Source organism: Castor canadensis, chromosome 1 (genome assembly GCF_047511655.1).
Source record: "Castor canadensis chromosome 1, mCasCan1.hap1v2, whole genome shotgun sequence".
NCBI classification, from domain to species: domain Eukaryota; kingdom Metazoa; phylum Chordata; class Mammalia; order Rodentia; family Castoridae; genus Castor; species Castor canadensis.
Genome location: NC_133386.1, coordinates 33,285,496 through 33,302,696, shown reverse-complemented (window position 1 = coordinate 33,302,696; position 17,201 = coordinate 33,285,496). Strand labels below are relative to the sequence as shown.

General features: G+C 38.4%; 1 protein-coding gene across 8 annotated transcripts in view; it reads left to right on the top strand.

The window, feature by feature from the left end:
• L3mbtl3 (L3MBTL histone methyl-lysine binding protein 3) overlaps window positions 1-17,201 on the top strand; it is a 114,007-nt gene that overhangs the window by 36,927 nt on the left and 59,879 nt on the right. For 7 of the 8 annotated variants that reach the window (XM_020184328.2, XM_020184327.2, XM_020184326.2 and 4 more), the window contains 6 exons: window positions 411-495; window positions 2,083-2,174; window positions 3,974-4,078; window positions 7,726-7,861; window positions 9,505-9,596; window positions 12,721-12,872. In XM_020184328.2, the coding sequence (XP_020039917.1) occupies window positions 411-495; window positions 2,083-2,174; window positions 3,974-4,078; window positions 7,726-7,861; window positions 9,505-9,596; window positions 12,721-12,872 (662 nt within the window). The remainder of the gene's footprint in view (window positions 1-410; window positions 496-2,082; window positions 2,175-3,973; window positions 4,079-7,725; window positions 7,862-9,504; window positions 9,597-12,720; window positions 12,873-17,201) is intronic. The other variant, XM_020184325.2, reaches the window with a different exon arrangement.

The following is a 17,201-nucleotide window of genomic DNA, read 5'->3' as shown; positions in this document are numbered from 1 at the left end:
GACCTTTAAAAGTCAAGGACTAAATAAAGAAGGGAAGGGATTAGATTGGCAGTGAAGATATATCAGTAGAGGGGCCTGAGAAAGGGCCCAGTGGGGTCTGAGGAAAACCAGAAGAGTGATCGTGAAGCTCAGAGCTAAGAAGCTAACAGCTAAGAAGCTAGCAGAAACTGTTTTGAGTAGGAGGGAGCAGGGTCCATGTTCTTCCAGGGTGTAGTTCTAGGAAACTCTCTTTTCTAATGACCTCAGGCCAAAAGCAACACAGTTCTCAAATGAACTGTATTCTTACTTTCTTTACAAAGTGAAATTGAAGAAAAGGAACACAACAAAAAAAGCTTCCTGACAGCCCCTAACTTTTCATTGTTGGCAATTTCATGAACTTTTAAAGCTCTCACTTTCCTTTCTTACTGTAGGAGAACAAACAAGACGTAAGAATCCTGAGAGGTTCTCAGAGAGCCCGGAGGAAAAGACGAGGGGATTCAGCTGTCCTAAAGCAGGGTGAGCTATTGAAAGAAAAATTGTACTTGCAACTTGGTGAAATAGAAGTTTTAGCCTTTGTTGTTCTGCACACTGTCACAGTTCAAGTGTTGTTTTGAGTTTTTCTTAGATTCAGTTTTATTAATAAAAACGAAGTCTTTGAGAAAGTAGCTAAGGAAAGAAATGGATTCAGGGTAAGTATAGGTACACCTTCTGTTCATTTGTTTATCCATTGGGTAGGTGGTTCCTGCTTTTAAACCTTTTACCAGAACATCTGTTCTTACTCATTTCCCAAGATAGTAGGTTTTTCATGTTTTCTCTCAGACTACAACCTCCTGACATGGTACATTTTGGTTTTTTTTTTGCATTGTTCCTCAGGCAGCATTTTATTCTCATGAGGAATCCAGCTTTACGATCTTTCCCTTTAATTTTTGCTAGATGAACTCATCTGTTACTTATAAGATGTGGACCTTGGGTCATTTCCACAGAGTCCTCTGTGTCTTCCACTCTGCTTTACACCCATGACCTGCCGCATCTGCCCTGCCAGGCCTTGGTTTAGGTCACTCTGCATTGCACCGTCCTGCTTCTGACTTGTGCAGTCACACACTCCCTGCAAGTCAGGTCAACTAACCAAGGGCTCCTGCTAGTACCTGGAGACATTCTTCGATCTGTTAATCCTTCAAAAAGTGGTGGGAATATTTCCATGTGGCCCAAGCACACAACATAACTTTTTTGTCTTTTCAGAAATACCTTGTTTTCTATCACTGAGATTATAAGGAGTCTGAGTTAGTCTATGTCAGAGTGTTGTATTTTTCCCCAACCATTCTCCCCTTTCCCTTTAATGTCTACATGAAATTCCAGACCTCTGGTCTTCCAGAACCTTGTTCCTCCACTCATTATTTTTTCCCTTAACTGTTCAGTATTTTTCCTCTTTGTGGACTGACTTTTGCCTTTTCCTATGCATCCCTCAGGTACTTTCCCCAAACCTTGCTACCAATTAAGCTGTTGTTTTCCTTCCCTCATTCCTAGTGTTTTGTCAAACTAATCCAAAATAACTGATAATTACTACCTCTTTTTTTTTAAGACAGTGTCTCAAAATCATTTGAGAGCCTCCTAAGTGCTGGAATTACAGTTGTGTGCCACCACCCCTAACTTGCCTCCCTATTTTTTATCACTTATGTATTATTTTTGCTCCTAAAACTTGGGCTCTTTCTACACTGATTTTTTTTTTTTTCCTCTACCTTTCCACGATTAGCAGTCGTTCCATAAGCACTTAGCATGTTGGCCTTTTCTCAGTCCTCAATTTCTTATGTCTTAGGAGAACTTTTTTGAACATCTTGCTTTTGCAAGCTGTCATTTCCTATAGCTTCCATGCCACTGTTTTAGCTTGGCTTTCTGCTAGCCTTTTTCATTTATTCTAACTGTGGATCCCACAGTTCACTTCTGAGCTCTAGTTTCTTTGGAAGAGGAGCCAGGAAAAGAGACACCAGCTATAGAAGTAGGAGAAGAGCCAGGCATAGTAGTAGCTGGGAAAGTGAGAGCTCACATAATACATCATTGATTTCCTAGATTTGTAAATCCCGTCGTTCAGTCTTACTTGCCTTTCAGGTTTGCCTTCTAAAGGCAAGAAAGCTTGGTGCTGGGCATCCTACCTGGAGGAGGAGAAAGCTGTGGCAGTGCCCACGAAACTGTTCAAGGAGGTATGGACCCTTCCCAAAGCACTGTGTGAAAGGATGAAGAAGTGGGGAACTGTTCTCAATTAGTATGCCACTTCCAGACTGCTTAAGAAATGTGACTTGGGATAATTTTTCAAACTTCTGCCTTACGTGTGTGTATTGCATAGGAGGGTACCTCTGTAGGCAGTTAGCATTAACGCACACACACCTTACCTAGGCAGCACATGTGGGCACATGCATGCACACACACGCATGATATTTTCTCTTAACATCTACTGGGCTTTCACTCATTATTTTGGGCAGGAATACTAATACTTTTACTGAAAGTTAACAGAAAAAGAGAAACCAGCATGAAGTTTCATGTCAACATCATAGTCTTGAGAGAATAGAAATGAGTTACTAAGATTTACTTTCTTTAGCGATAATACATGTAAAATAGGTTACTATATTGTATTAGTGATAATAGAAATATTTTATCATAAGTAATTTAATATCAGGCAAAGTTCTGAGTAGGAGCTGATGCCCCTGAACTAATCAGGGCTCAGTAAACTCTTTCTGTAAAGGACTAGTAAATATTTTAGGCTTTTCAGGGCATCTGGTATCTTTCACAACAGTGCAACTTGCTTTTGTAGCATGACTAAATATGTAAATGAGTGGGAGTAGCTGTATTCCAATAAAACTTTATTTACAGGCTATAGTTTGCCAACCCTTGGTTTAAGTTATTTAGTTATATTTCATCATGATGCATAATAAAGCTGCATGGGAATCTTTTTATGTATAAATGAATATAAGGTGTTTTTTAAAAGTAGTGAATAATTTTGTTTGAATGGATATGTCTGCACTGAGAATATTTAACATAGAATAGTAATTACATAGGAACTTAGTCTAGATAATTATTTTCTATCACTTTGGTCCTTTACAGAACAGACTTGTTCACATTTTTTTAAAAACTGAAAATGCTGCTAATTACTTGAATCAGTAATACATTCATTTGATTCAAAATGTAAAAGGACTAAAAGGACTAATAGTATATGTCCTTCATATCCCTGCCACCCTAAGTGCCTGCTTTGCCTCTCGCCACGTGACCACTGTTACCAGTTCCTGTAGTTCCTTCCTAGCCAATTCTATGTAATATAAGCAAGCTTCACATACAAATCCTCCCCTCTCTCTCTGAACCTGTGGCAACATATGACCCATGCTTTCTTAACTCGACAATTTGGAGATTAGTCCCTTTCAGTTTATCAATCTCTTCATCATTTTCATATCAATGCATGTATTCTTATGTCTGTTCCATAAATATTTAAGTTGCTCTATTGATTGACACATACACATATATTTTCAAATCTTTTGCTATAGGCTCTAGTGAGTAACTCGCCATTTTGCATTATGTGTGAGTTTCTCTGTTGGGTAATTTCCAGTTGCTGAGTCAAAGAGGATGTTCAGTTTTTTATGGGTACTATGAAATTGGTGGTGATCAGACCAGTTTTCATTCCTACTAGTGATGCATGCACATAAGTTTTCTCAAAACCTTATAGTATCATCAATCCTTTCGACCTTTACCAGATAGGTGAAATATATTTTAGTGTAATTTCACTTTGTGTTGCTATAAATATTAAATATACAGAAGACCAAGACTGTAAATCACTAGAATTCCTTTCTATGACTTGTTTATAGCCTTTGTCTATTTTCATTGGATTAGTCATTGATCCTTTTGGAGTTTTAGTGGTAATTTTTATATTTGGTTAAGGAGTCTTAAGACTCTTGTCACATTTTTTGCCAGGCCTCTGGGTCAATACTGATACTACTGTCATTTTATATTGTAGCACCAGTCCTTTCCATATAACAAAAATGGATTCAAGGTTGGCATGAAGTTAGAAGGCGTGGACCCAGAGCATCAGTCCGTGTACTGTGTCCTCACTGTGGCTGAGGTAAGCTCTACCTGATCTTTATTTTTAGAATGAAGTGGTGATCACAGGGTTTAAATAATGGGAAAAACTGCCTTTGGTTGAGCACTTACTTCGTGCAAGGTATGGTGCTTAGTGTTCCATGTATGTTATCTCACCTGACGTTTCTATCCTGTGCTGGTCATGACTTTTTCATCTCTGTTCTATAGACAAGGGAGCTAAGTAAGGCTCAGCAAGGTGAAGTGATACATACAAGGCCACATGACTTCAGGACAGTAGAACTAGCATTTGAACCCAGGTCTATCTAACTTGATAGACTTTGCCATATTAAAAAGGAACAAATAGACCAACAGATGATTTTTTTTTTTTCCTCCTGTGCTAGCCTACCTTGTTTCTTCCCTTGATCCATGGTTCACAGCTTTTAAAAATTCCCTCTAAAGGAGTAAGATGGTCTTGGGTACTAGTTGTAGTTATTATAGTGTTCCTTCAGAGATTCTGAATTTGTGAGAAACTTGGCTCCTGCAGAACACATAGCCTATGACAGCTCAATGCTGGTGATTACTGTGACCTGAAGCACACTGCATGCCAGGTGCTAGTGAAGTGTCTTCCATCTCTTAATTCATGTTAGTATTCAAAGCAGTAGACTTTTGAGATAGAGGCCATTCCCCCATCGTTTTTTTTTTTTTTTTTGGTGGTACTAGGGTTTGAACTCAGGGCCTTGTGCTTGCTAGGCAGGTGCTCTACCACTTTGTGACATGCTTCCAGTCCTTTTTGCTCTAGTTATTTTTCAGATAAGGTCTCTTTTATACCCAGGCCCTTCTAGACCATGATCATTCTATTTATGTAGCTAGGGTGACAAGTGCATGCCACTGTGCCCAGCTTTTTTATTGGTTGAGATGGTATCTCACAAGACAGCACTCCTCCCCTCCCCACCCTTTTGCCCCCCAGCCTGGATTACTATCCTCCTGATCTCCACCTCTCAAATAACTAGGATTACAAATGTGAGCCACCACAACTTTCAGATGGGAACACCCAAGGCACTGAGAGCTAAAGTAACTTGTAGCTTGTATTAATGTAATACTTAGCGAATGAGAAAAGCTGGATTCTTTTACTCATATTAGAAAGCCAGTGTGGGACCGTTTTGCAGAATGAGTAATGGAAGTAATGGGACTGCCAGGTATAGGAGGAGGAAGACAGTTGGAAAAGGCTGTTGTTAAGAATGGGAGAGGGAGTTAGTCTGGCGGGAGCCTTCCTGTGCGGCAGGGGGAGCCCAGCATTCATGGACAGTTGATTCTCATGAGTTTATTCTTGCTATTAGAGATAGTTATGTTCCACATATGAGTGCATTGGGAGCCACTGCTCCTAGGGAAAATACAGAGTTAGGTTCCTGTGAGTCTGAAGTCACAATCTTTTTGTGAACTGATCAATACATACCCTGGCTTTCTGTGTGTTTCTTTTTGATGAGTCCTTATTTAGTATATGTTTCACAAGTAGGCAGAGTCACAAAGATGGAATGTGTGAATAGCAAATATTGACTGTCATTTTTTCTTTACCAGTACTATTCATAAGATTGCATACAAGGTGCATATTTAGGATATGGAATTTTGCTAGACAAATGGTTTGGGGAAGGACATCATGGGAAAAACTTTAAAAAATTTGGCAAGAAAATGTTTTTAAGAGATTGCCATTGAAGGGAACGGGGGCTGCTGGGAAAAAATGGATCAATATGAGATTTTAGAGTTTTCACTGAGATTGAAGAAGACATATTTCAGGAGTATCTGGGTTAGCAAACTGGGAGAATAGCAGCTGTCTTCCCAGGGTTGACCTTTTTAATGTAGGGCTTGAGAGGCAGAACAGTTCTTGATGGGGACCAGGTCCATGGGAACAAGGGTCTGAGATGAAGAGAAAATGAAGGGTGCAGAGAAACCTGGGTTCTGGATGAGTCATCCATATGGATAAGGAGAGTCCTTAGGATGGGGAAGAAGAATAATCTGGGACTAAGTGTCTGGTAAGTGAGGGGATGCTTGGGAGGGCAGCACTCTGAATGACAAGGGTCGTACGGCTCAATGATACAAGCCTTGGAGGAGCACAGTGGAGGAGCCAGGTGTGGCTTGAGATCGTGGCCCTCTCCTTCAAGTCTGTGGGATGGAGAGTTGGAAGAATTGACTTGAGGGATGAGCTAGGTGAGTCCCTGGGCAAGATGGTTGAGGAGGTGGGAAATTGTTTGCCAAAGACATAGCATTCCAGACAGCAAGAGGTGTGTTAGAGAGACCCTGGGAGAACATAGGAAGGTGATGAAGGAGCAGAAACTCAAAGCTATAAGTGAGTAAGAGGCTCCTAGGCATGGACCAAGACAGCAGTGTACAGGGCAGGGTAGAGAAGCAGTCCCTGAGCTCTGCTGGCCATGGAGTGGATGTAGGGTTGGGGACAGCTCTTCCCCTTCCTGAGAGATTGAACTTCCCAGTCCCAGATCTAGAGAGACTCCAGTTTCCCAGGAAAGAATCAGCTTGGGTGTAAATTTTATATATGTAATATACTGATACATTCTAACTGAAAAGCTACTAATGTATAAAATAATATATGAAAAGATCATTGTTCCCTTTTTGTCCCTCTCTTTTCACTCCCACTTCCCAGGACAAATCTTGGTCAATATATTGGCAAATAGTCTTCAAGATATTCAGTTTACATATATATGCATATATAAATATATATAAATATGTTTATATTTTTATGTGTCTGTACCTCAACATATATACTTAAGTATACACATGGACTTCCATATACATAATTTTCTCAACTGACTTGTCCCTTATAATTTGTTCTGCCACTTGAATTTTAACAGTATGTTTTAGAGGTATATCTGTGACAGTAACTGTTCAGTTCCCTCATTATTTTGGGTTTAATTTTGCTGGCTCTGCGCTCTTTATCTCAAGCTTTTTGTGCAGGGTTCTGCAGAGCAGGTGTTCCTGGAGTGGGTAGAGGTCTTGTGGCAGGTCCACTGGGAACACATCTGCTTGTGCCAGTGGGAAGAGCCCGAAGATGCTGAATCTTGTCTTTAGGAGCCCAAGACAGACCATGACCCAACTCAAGTTCCATAAACCCACAGTGTCCCCAAGTGGGACCCTGCAGACAGATGTACAGCATTTGTTACACAAGAGTGAGTCCTTATTAGTATTCTGGGAAATCTGTCTCACCTAAGTATGAACTCAAAACCGCTTTTATTTCTCCCATCACCGCCGCTGGGGAGAGCAGAACCAGGTGGCTTCTGTGTCTGCACAGCCTTGATACACAGCATTCAGTATAGGGTATAGCCTTCACTCTAGGTCTTGCAGGAGCTGGGTGCCATTTGCTGGTCTGGCTGTGTCCTTAGCGGCTCACTATGGTGACTTCTCCTACAGCTGGGGAATGGAGAGAACAATTGTTCTTCACCCATATCCACATGCTCCTGAAGTAACTAGGGGTGTTGCTAGAAGACCACAGCTTACCTCTTTACAGTATTGCCTTTAAATTGTGTGAATTGTTTACTTCTTTGTGTTGCTGTTGACGAGTGTGGTCTGCTGAACATAGGCAGTGCCATACCCGTTATCTATATTAATTTATTTTTGCATATGTACACAGATATCAAAAATACTATGTTTTCTTTTAGTTACTCAACCTGCTTCCCTATTCAGGTCTGTGGATACCGGATAAAGCTTCACTTTGATGGATATCCTGATTGTTATGACTTCTGGGTAAATGCAGATGCTATGGATCTTCACCCCGTTGGATGGTGTGAGAAAACTGGCCATAAACTCCATCCTCCAAAAGGTTTTGTTGCTTTTTGTCTCATATTTTAAATTCAGAAATAACTCATTTCCTTAGATGTTAATTTGGAATTTTTAAGAATTCAGGCTTTCTGCTAATTCAGTTAGGCCCAAATTCAAGCCTATTATTCTTGATGAAAAATAAGTTTATTAAAGTGAGAGAAATTGGCTGGGAGTGTGGCACAAGTGGTAGAATGCTTGCCCAGCAACCAAAAGTCCTGAGTTCAAACTCTGGTGCCACCAAAACAAAACAAAACAAAAAAGTGAAAGAAATAAAAGTAGAATCCAATATAAGAGAATATATCGATATCCTTATTTGCATATAAAATAACACCTGCATGATAATGATACTTAACTCTGTCTATAAATATCCTAATAGGAAATTGGAAAGAAAAATCTAGTACTAAATATAGGCTTAAGTTGGAGTTGAACTAGTAGCAATTAATTACTTATGATCGAGTTCTTTTTTGCTGTGCTGGGATTTGAACCCAAGGTCTCGAGCATGCTGGGCAAGTGCTCTACCACTAACTTACTCCTCATCCAATTGAGTTCTTATATTACAGTCTGCCAATGATTTTGTGTATTTTGTGTTTATATAAAATTCCAAGAAAAACATATCTTTTTCAGTCCATCCCCTATGTAGTTAATAAGATCATATTTGCTTCTTTTCAGCTATTACATTCTGTTATTATTTACTTAATGTTGAAAATTCAAGTTACTAATTTGGCCTATCTTGTTTTTTTTCATGGTGGTTGGGATGGAACCCGGGGACCTACCTGCACATGCTCTGCAAGCACCCTACCACTGAACTATACCCCAGTCCCAAGGGCAGTGTTTTTAATAGACTAATCATTTCTTGGATTTTAGTAAAATATTAATGATTGAATGGTATCCTCAAATAACAAAAGGGTTAAAAGGATTAAACAAAACCACCTAGGAATAAGACATTAAGAGAAAATCTTGAAAGCTTTTAGTTTTATAAATTAACCTCTATGTATGGTGAATTATTAGCTGGTCTTTTCTTCCTGCTTTCTGGACTTTAATGAAAATGAAAGAGCACATTAGCAGATAAAGTAAAAAAATGCTCAGTTTCCACTTTTAAGAAAATGTTGACTATAATGAAATTGTGAAAATTGGGGCAATATTATTTCTCTTACTATAATTTGCTAGTCTTCCTATATAAACTTTGCATTGCCATTTTTGTGGTGATAGGCTAAAAAGGTTTTTACCTGCTTTTCTTACAGTTTTTTTCCAACTTCCCACTTGATCCAAAGTGGGATAAGAGAGGTAAAAATAAAGAACTTGATTCCTCCAGCTCACTAGTCCATACTGGTGAGGAATCCTAACTAAATACCCATGGCAACAGCCTGGTGATGAAAAGTGCATCTGGGTATAAGTGTTTGCTTTCATATTTCTTTCCTTTATATCTTTAGAATTGAAAAAAATTAATAAAATTTGTTTGAAAATAAACATATTCTGTCTAAAAATGCATAGTTAAGAATTCTGAGTTAAATTTTGTTTATTGAAGAAATCATTTGATTGCTTGGTTTGGGCAGGCTGGTATTACAGATAAAAGTGGGCCTGGAAAACTAAGTGTAAAAAATTTTGATATTTTACAGAGTTTGTTCATATATGCTTTTGCTCTAGGATATAAAGAAGAAGAATTTAATTGGCAGACCTATCTTAAGACATGCAAAGCCCAAGCTGCTCCTAAGTCATTATTTGAAAATCAGAATATAGTAAGTACATTACTTTCAAAGGAAGTGGTTTTTGAGTGTCTCATAGGACAAATTACAAGTGACAACAAGGAACTATGATACTTTTTATTGCCTTGATAAATAGACTTCTCATATCGTAATTAAACTTTAAAATTACTTTGCAGTCTTTATGAGTAAATATCTATCTTGCAGTCATATTGTAGTTGTCGTTATTGGATGGTAGAGGACAACATAGTACAAAATCCAGTACGGGGAGCAGATTATGAGAAGCCTATGAGAACAGGCTGAGTTTGGCATGTCCCCAGCTGCAGAAGGGATGAAGGCAAAATGCAGCACAGCTGCTTTTCCTAAGTTGCATATGCTCAGAGAAGTAGGAACGCAGGTTTCTTTTGTTACAATATCACGCCTCTCCCTGAGAACTGTTGCTCCACCTCCTTGTTTACCACTAGGTATAAAAGACCCCCTAAAGGAGAACACGGGTTTTTTGATGGGATTTTGATTGGGTGCTTGTGGGCTGCTTGTGAAGCTGCTGCTGCTGCTGCCGCTGCTCCCCTGCTGCCCTGCTGCTGCTGCTGAGTTAAGCTAGAGATTAGAGGAAACATGGGACAGTCAAATCTGAGCACCAAGACATCAAGAAAGCTAAAGAGAGAACATGGGACAGTGCAAGTCTGAGGGCCAGGACTTTGAGAGAGATTAAAGAAATCATGGGATAGAGCGAGTGTAAGAAAAGAGACTTTAAAGAATCTCGAGAAAAGAAGTACTGTTTTAAAGAAAGACTTTAGAAGTAAGGCCTTAAAAAATAAGAGAAAAGAAGCAAAGCAAAAGAAAAGTTAATAGAGAAAAGAAGTAATGACGCTGTTGTGTGTCTCCATCCCAGTGCCCAGCACACCTGGCCCCAACTTTATGCGTGTCTGTCCTTTCTGAGTCTCCAATTGCTCCCAGTTAGGTCAGTAGGACCAGGAGCATGGGAAAGTGCTCTACAATCCAGGTGTAATTTGCAATTACGATGCATAAAAGTTAAGTTGATTGAGATATTTTATTGTTACCATCATTGAATTAGGTGTGTTGTTCGCATGGGATTCACACAGTGAGATGAGCACAGCCCTGGATGAGCTTATAGGCAGAAGGTCACTGGACACTGATATACCTTTCCTCCAAGTTGTAGCTTTGCTTACTGTGCAGCAGAAACGAAGACTGGATGTGTGTGTTTTCTGCTTCTTGACCTGTAGTTCTGCTTTCCATTTCATGTTTTGTTGGCATCTCTGAGAGGACTGATAAATTATGCTCTCTCTTGCACAAGTCCTGATCAGATTAGAACAGGGGAAAACAAGTGGAAGACTAAAATGCCGTCTTTACAACAGATAAGGATGAGGTTGGAAGACATACAGGACCTCTCGCTGCAGGAAAATGAGCTTATTGATTCTGAGCCCTAGAATCCAAGGGATTTATTGTCCATACCCCACGACCAGGGAGCATTGGACCTTCAAGGAGCAGAGTAGAAGCCATGCACCCTGAAGCTCAGCTTCCCCTTGAGAATATAAGCAGTTCCTCCTTTCCAAGTTCACCCAAGTAAGGGTGAACTTCCAAGTTTCCAAGTAAGGGAACAGAGGAACAGTAATATCACTAGCAGGGTGCCCTACAAATGGAAGTAAATAGCACGAATGGGGACAATCCTTCCATTTGGGGAAATAATATCAACCAGTTGGTTTGAGGACATAAATCTAATGGATGCAATGTTCTCTGATTAAATTAAACGTAAACCAAGTTGAATTACAAATCTGAAGAAGTGTGAATGCGTGTTTAGGAAACTGATAAAGATAATGAGCCAGGTTATTATTTTATAGTATCTTAATAGGAAGGATAGCTTAATTGCTTAAATGCCTTGTCAGTAGGTGTTCTCTACAAGACTTGCCCCAAGAAGAAGGTCAGGTAGAAACCCAGCAGCCTGCTGTTGCTGCTCCTAGTTTCCTAATCCTTGTCAGGTTCTCGGATGACAACCAGGGACTGGTTAGTTGCCTGAAACTGTCCTCTTGTATTCTGTGCACAGCTAGCATACAACTTAATCTTAGGGTGTGTTTTGGTAGATGAGAGGCAGTTTTCTTATTTCTAGATTCTCTACCTTAGAATAGTCAAATATTTATGGCCAAAACTGGTTAAAATGGTGGTAATTTTTCTGTGTATTGTTTGTTTGCTCCTTTGATTCACACTGAATTTCTAATATTTGCAGATATATGACTATCTACATTTTTGCAGTGATAGCTGTGTCATTACAATAAAATGAAAGATAACATTTGTTTAACATAGAATATACCCATATACTTCAGACTGAATGAAAGGGATTTTTTAGAAGGGGAGAGATAACTTATAGTGTGTTGTGAGTGACACAATTGATAACTGAGTACCCTACTCTGAGATTAGGATATTTTTCCCCACAAAAGAGTGTAAGGGATATTTAGGTATTATTGGCTCTCAAGCAGTAACTCTTAACGAACTTCAGTTTCAAGTCCGACATGGTTGGTAATCTGTGGATTCCCTTTAAGTATCAACTCTTTTGAAAGGCAATACATATTAACAGCCAGTTCCTCTGCTGCTGCTGTAGATAAAAAGTATCTGTAGTGTTAAGTAAAAGATGTAATAATTTGCAGTATATGAAGATGACCTACTTTCTGTGGAATACTCTTGAGAAAACTGCTCAGAAGTGGGAGTGAATTTGTACTGACTCATGAACATTTTTAACTTGATTAAGTGCATATTTTGTGTGAAATTACTTTCATTGTTAAGTCTGTAATCAAGGAAAAGAAAGCCAAAATGTGAGCTCTGTGGTGAATAAAATTTGCCTACCTATTGTCTTCTAACCAAGGTACCAAAACATGTTAAAATGAATTATTTTCAACCTCTGCCACCCTGTGAATGTTTTAGTTTGAGGCTCAGATAGTTAATTGGGTGTCGTCACAGAGCTTTTTAAAAAAAATTTTTTTTTTATTGCTGCTTGTTGGAAAGAGACCCTGCTGTGAAATTCACACAGGATTTTTAGATTATGTGAATAGAGAGACGGATGCCTTGCCTTGGAGCAGGGGGTGCAGAGTGTGCCGAGCTTGCTGTTAAGTGTGTGCTTATCTCTAATTAAATCTGCATGTTTCCATAGACAGTGATCCCATCAGGCTTTCGAGTTGGAATGAAGCTTGAGGCTGTAGACAAAAAGAATCCTGCATTCATCTGTGTTGCTACGGTAACAGACATGGTGGACAATCGTTTCCTGGTACATTTTGACAACTGGGATGAGAGCTATGACTATTGGTGAGACAGTTTCTATTAATGTGTGCCTTTTTTAAAAAAAATTTAATCTTTATCCAGGTAAACTAGATACACAGTTAAAATCAGTAACAATGCAAAGCTTGTAACAAAAAAATAACAGCGCTCTGCCCATTCTTTTCTGCTTCAGAATTTTAAGTATTTGCCTGTTCCATATTATGTATTTTTAAATGACATCTTTGAATGCTACTTTGTGATTTGTATCATAGTTGACTTCCCACCATGGAATGGAAATTTACACATCCAACACATTCCCAGTGCATCCTCTCATGCATGTGCACTCAGACTCACACGTTCCCCCTCACTTTGAGTGCATTTTACCATTTTTTTAGGAATTTTATTTTAGTCTCTCATATTTTCATACCCAGTAGCAAACTTAACCATTCTTTATATCTGAGTACAAGTGTATAAGCTGACAAATACTGTTTTTTAATTCACATCATTTTTAAGTATACTGCCCAAAGTAGTAAGAGGTACAGCTCAAGTGATAGAATACCTCCTTAGCAAGTGGGAGGTCCAAACCTAAGTTCAAACCCCAGTATTGAAAAAAAAAAGCAACATGCTATAAAATTATATAATAAACCCATCAGGGTTTTTTATTTCTTTTTCAGAGCTGGGGATTGAACTCAGAACCTTGCCCATGCTGGGCAAGTGCTCGTTCACTGGGCTATAACCCTACCTCAAACCATCAAAGTTTGATTAAATAGTTGAAGTAAGGATTGTTCATACCTGACTCAGGTTCATTGATTACTAAAATTCAGTTTCTGGGTGAAAGGCATTTCTGAAGTATTTGGGTCCATCCAGAGAACATGTGAAGTGACAGTATTTTAGAGAAGTGACAGATGTGTTTGTAAAATGTGGCTAATGTATCAAGTGATACTAATTTATGAAACATAGTTAAATTTCTAGGAAACTCATTTCTTGACCCTATGTTTTAGTGTGTATATATTTCAATATTCAACAGACCCATTAGTAATTCCTGTTACTCTTCAAACTAAATTCTTAGATACTTGTCAGTCTTACTTGCACTGTTTTAAAAGGTGGAAACAGTGAATTGAAATTCATTTGGTATTCAGATTTTTTAAATGCTTTCTATCATATGTATACCTTTTATGGATTTTTGTTAAATGTAGACAAGTTGTTTCATGATTGCGTTACACAGAGTTAAGTCCTTTAGAATATTTCTGTTGTTTTCCCCATCTTTTTTCTTCACAGCATAATTTTCCCTCACAGAATGTCTTTGTATTCAATTTGTAATAAAATTTTTTATTGCAGTATAGGAATATACAAAAATAATGATGAAGTTACCCTGTGAAGCCTACACTCAGCATCAGTTTGCATCTAGTATTTTCTCTGTATGCTACTCCTAAAATTTCAACCCTAAGACTGTTTTGAAGCCAATTCCAGATAACATCTCATTTCATGTGTGACTAGTGTGTACCTCCTAAAAATGAGAATTATTTTTCCTTTTTAAAGTTTAGCTGTATTATCACTAACAACCTTAAAACATTTTTCTCGGTTGTGTTAGTGGTTGGACTTTTTTAAAAAAAATGATCTTAGATCCAAATAAGGTATACATTTTGTGATTGCTTTGATGTTGTTCTTGATCTCTTTTAATTTCTAGAACTCAGTTCCTCTGTTTTTAATTTTCAGCATTTATTGAAGAAACCAGGTTGGTTGTCCTGCCAAGTTGCTCACAGACTGGGTTGGCCGATTGAATTCCCATTATATCTTATTCTTTTGTTTCCTTTATTTCCTGTAAACTGGTGTTTTTTCTTAGATTTAAAATAGGAGTAGGTGAGTAGAAGACTTTAAATTTAGAAATAGTCTGATATATCCTAGGGCAGACATGTTCCTTTCCTCCTGGGTTTGGGTTGTGATGATGGCAGTAACCAGTGTGATGACCTGGGTTTAGTCTTATTAGTAATAAATTATATGAAATCAGTTACTGGAATGTGTTGAAATGAAAGTGGCTTTTTTTTTTAATTGGTTGGGTTTTTGTTTTTTGGGTTTTTTTGCAATGCTGGGGACGAAATCCAAGGTCTCAGACATACTAGGCAAGTGCTTTACCACTGATTTACATTTTGTTTTTAAAGTTCTGATTCCTTTGGGGTGGATTTTCTTTTAAAGCTTTTGTGTAATTTTTAAAAATGTGTGACTATTGGTTTATTTTTATGGTCTTGTAAATATTACAGTGTTTTAAAGGCATAAATGGCTTTAAAGTTAGTTGTATTTTTGCCTTTTAAAATATTCTTTTGAAAAAAAATGAGGAAGTGTGAAAGAATTTGACACACTCATTTCTCTTTGATGTCAAATGCTTAAAAAAGATCCTGGGTTCTTTCTGAGAAAGAGCAAAGAAAAAACTTGATCTCTCATAACTGATTTTGTATTTTTAGGAGCACAGATTAATATCATATTTTGAAAGGAGTGTACCTTGAGAATTATACTTGTTACTGATATGAAATCCTATTTTGTTAATTCTCAGAAAAAGAATACAGTGTGTTCTTTTCCTCAAATGCAATTAAAGCACATTGAAAATTGCTAAACTGCTCTAGCATTTCTCCAGTTTTATTAAACATTATGTTCTTTGTTCTTCGTATTTGGATATGGGTTTTATCTGCATAAATTACTTATGTGTGTAATTAAGGTTACAGATTAGCTTGCCTTTCTCCATTTAAAATAGTTTTGAAATGAGATTTTTAAAAACTTGAACTAGATAGTGACTATTGCTTTTTACATTCATAGAGATTGGAAAACATGTATCTGTTTGTGTATATTTGTGGTACTTCATGTTTAATTGCACTAAAGCATTCCTCCTAAAGAGGAAATGATAAAAATGTATGTAGGATTGAAGAAGTAGGTTTGTTATTTGTTTGGGGTTTTTTTTTTTTGGTTTTTGGTGGTGCTCTGGGTTGAGTCCAGGGCCTTGTGCATTGAACCACACCTCAAACTTTTTGTTTGTTTGGTTGGTTTTTTTTGACACAGGGTCTCACTAATTTTGCCCAGGCTGGCATCAAACTCAAGATCCTCCTGCCTCCACCTTCCACATAGCTGGAATTATAGCCATGTTCCACCATGCCCAGCTAGAAGTATTTTTTTTTAATTAAAGGAAAATAGTAGAATAAAAATTTATTTCCCTCTGTGTTTCTTTTGAGCTAGTTGATAGTTGCTTAATTTTATTCCTCTGACAGTCATTAGACCTAAGGAAAAATCCTAAGTATTACAGAATATTGGAACTAGAAAGGATCTTTGAAGATCCAGTAAGGAAAGAGAGGACCTGAGGGTACTGCATTCCGCCTTCCCACTGCACACACAGCCTTTTTCTCTTGTATTTTTCTGTTGCAGGGGACTGGGCTCTGGGGAAACACATAATGAGAACAGTCCCCCCCCTTTGCCCTCCAACAGCACTGGAGTTTGAACTCTGGGCCTCATGCTTGCTAGGCTTGGTAGGTATGCACTTTACCACTTGAGCCACTCCACCAGCAGAATCTTCCTTTTGAGAGACATTACTTTCATGTGACCTCATCTTTGGGGATCCAGGAAATCATAACAATGTGATGTAGTCACTTGCTCAGTGCAAAGACCCAAATGAGTGAACTTGCAGCTTCAAGCAGCTTTGGTTCCATTTCAGTTTGGTGTTTAGTGAGTAAGGGCAAAGACCAGCAATGAGCTGATCTGTGAAAAAGAAAAGTCTAGAGTTAGTAATTTAGACAAACCTCAGGCAGATCTTTGCCTTATTGTCTTTAAGTGCACTGCAGACTGTTTTCATAAATGGATCTCTTTTGTATAGTTATAAATTGAGAGTAATAGTAGTTGTGTCTCCTTAAAGTAAGAGGAAAATAGCTGGGCCAGCCTATAATCCTAGCTACTTGGGAGACTGAGATCTGGAGGATCTTGGTTCAAAGGCATTCACAGCATATACTTCCCAAGACCCCATCTCCAAAATAACTAGAGCAAAATGGACTGGAGGCATGGCTCAAGTGATAGAGTGCCTGCTTTGTAAGTGCAAAGCCCTGAGTTCAAATCCCAGAACATACTGAGGTGTTTGCAGCGAAGTTATTAACTTAGATCGGTGTTAAGGTTAAGTTGGGTTTAATTGGGGAAGCACTGGGTATCTAAGCAGGTTTAGCTTTAGCCTTGAGGGCCTGTGATCTGGGGTAGGAAACAAACACAAATGGCTGGGTGGTAGTTTATGCTTAGTGCTTAATTATTAGAAGGAACCACTTGCTGTCTGCTGTGGTGCATGGAGTAAAGGATTGGTTCAACCTCAGTGGAGGGTTCACGGGGGAGGCTTGGGGGAGGCATGAATTTGAG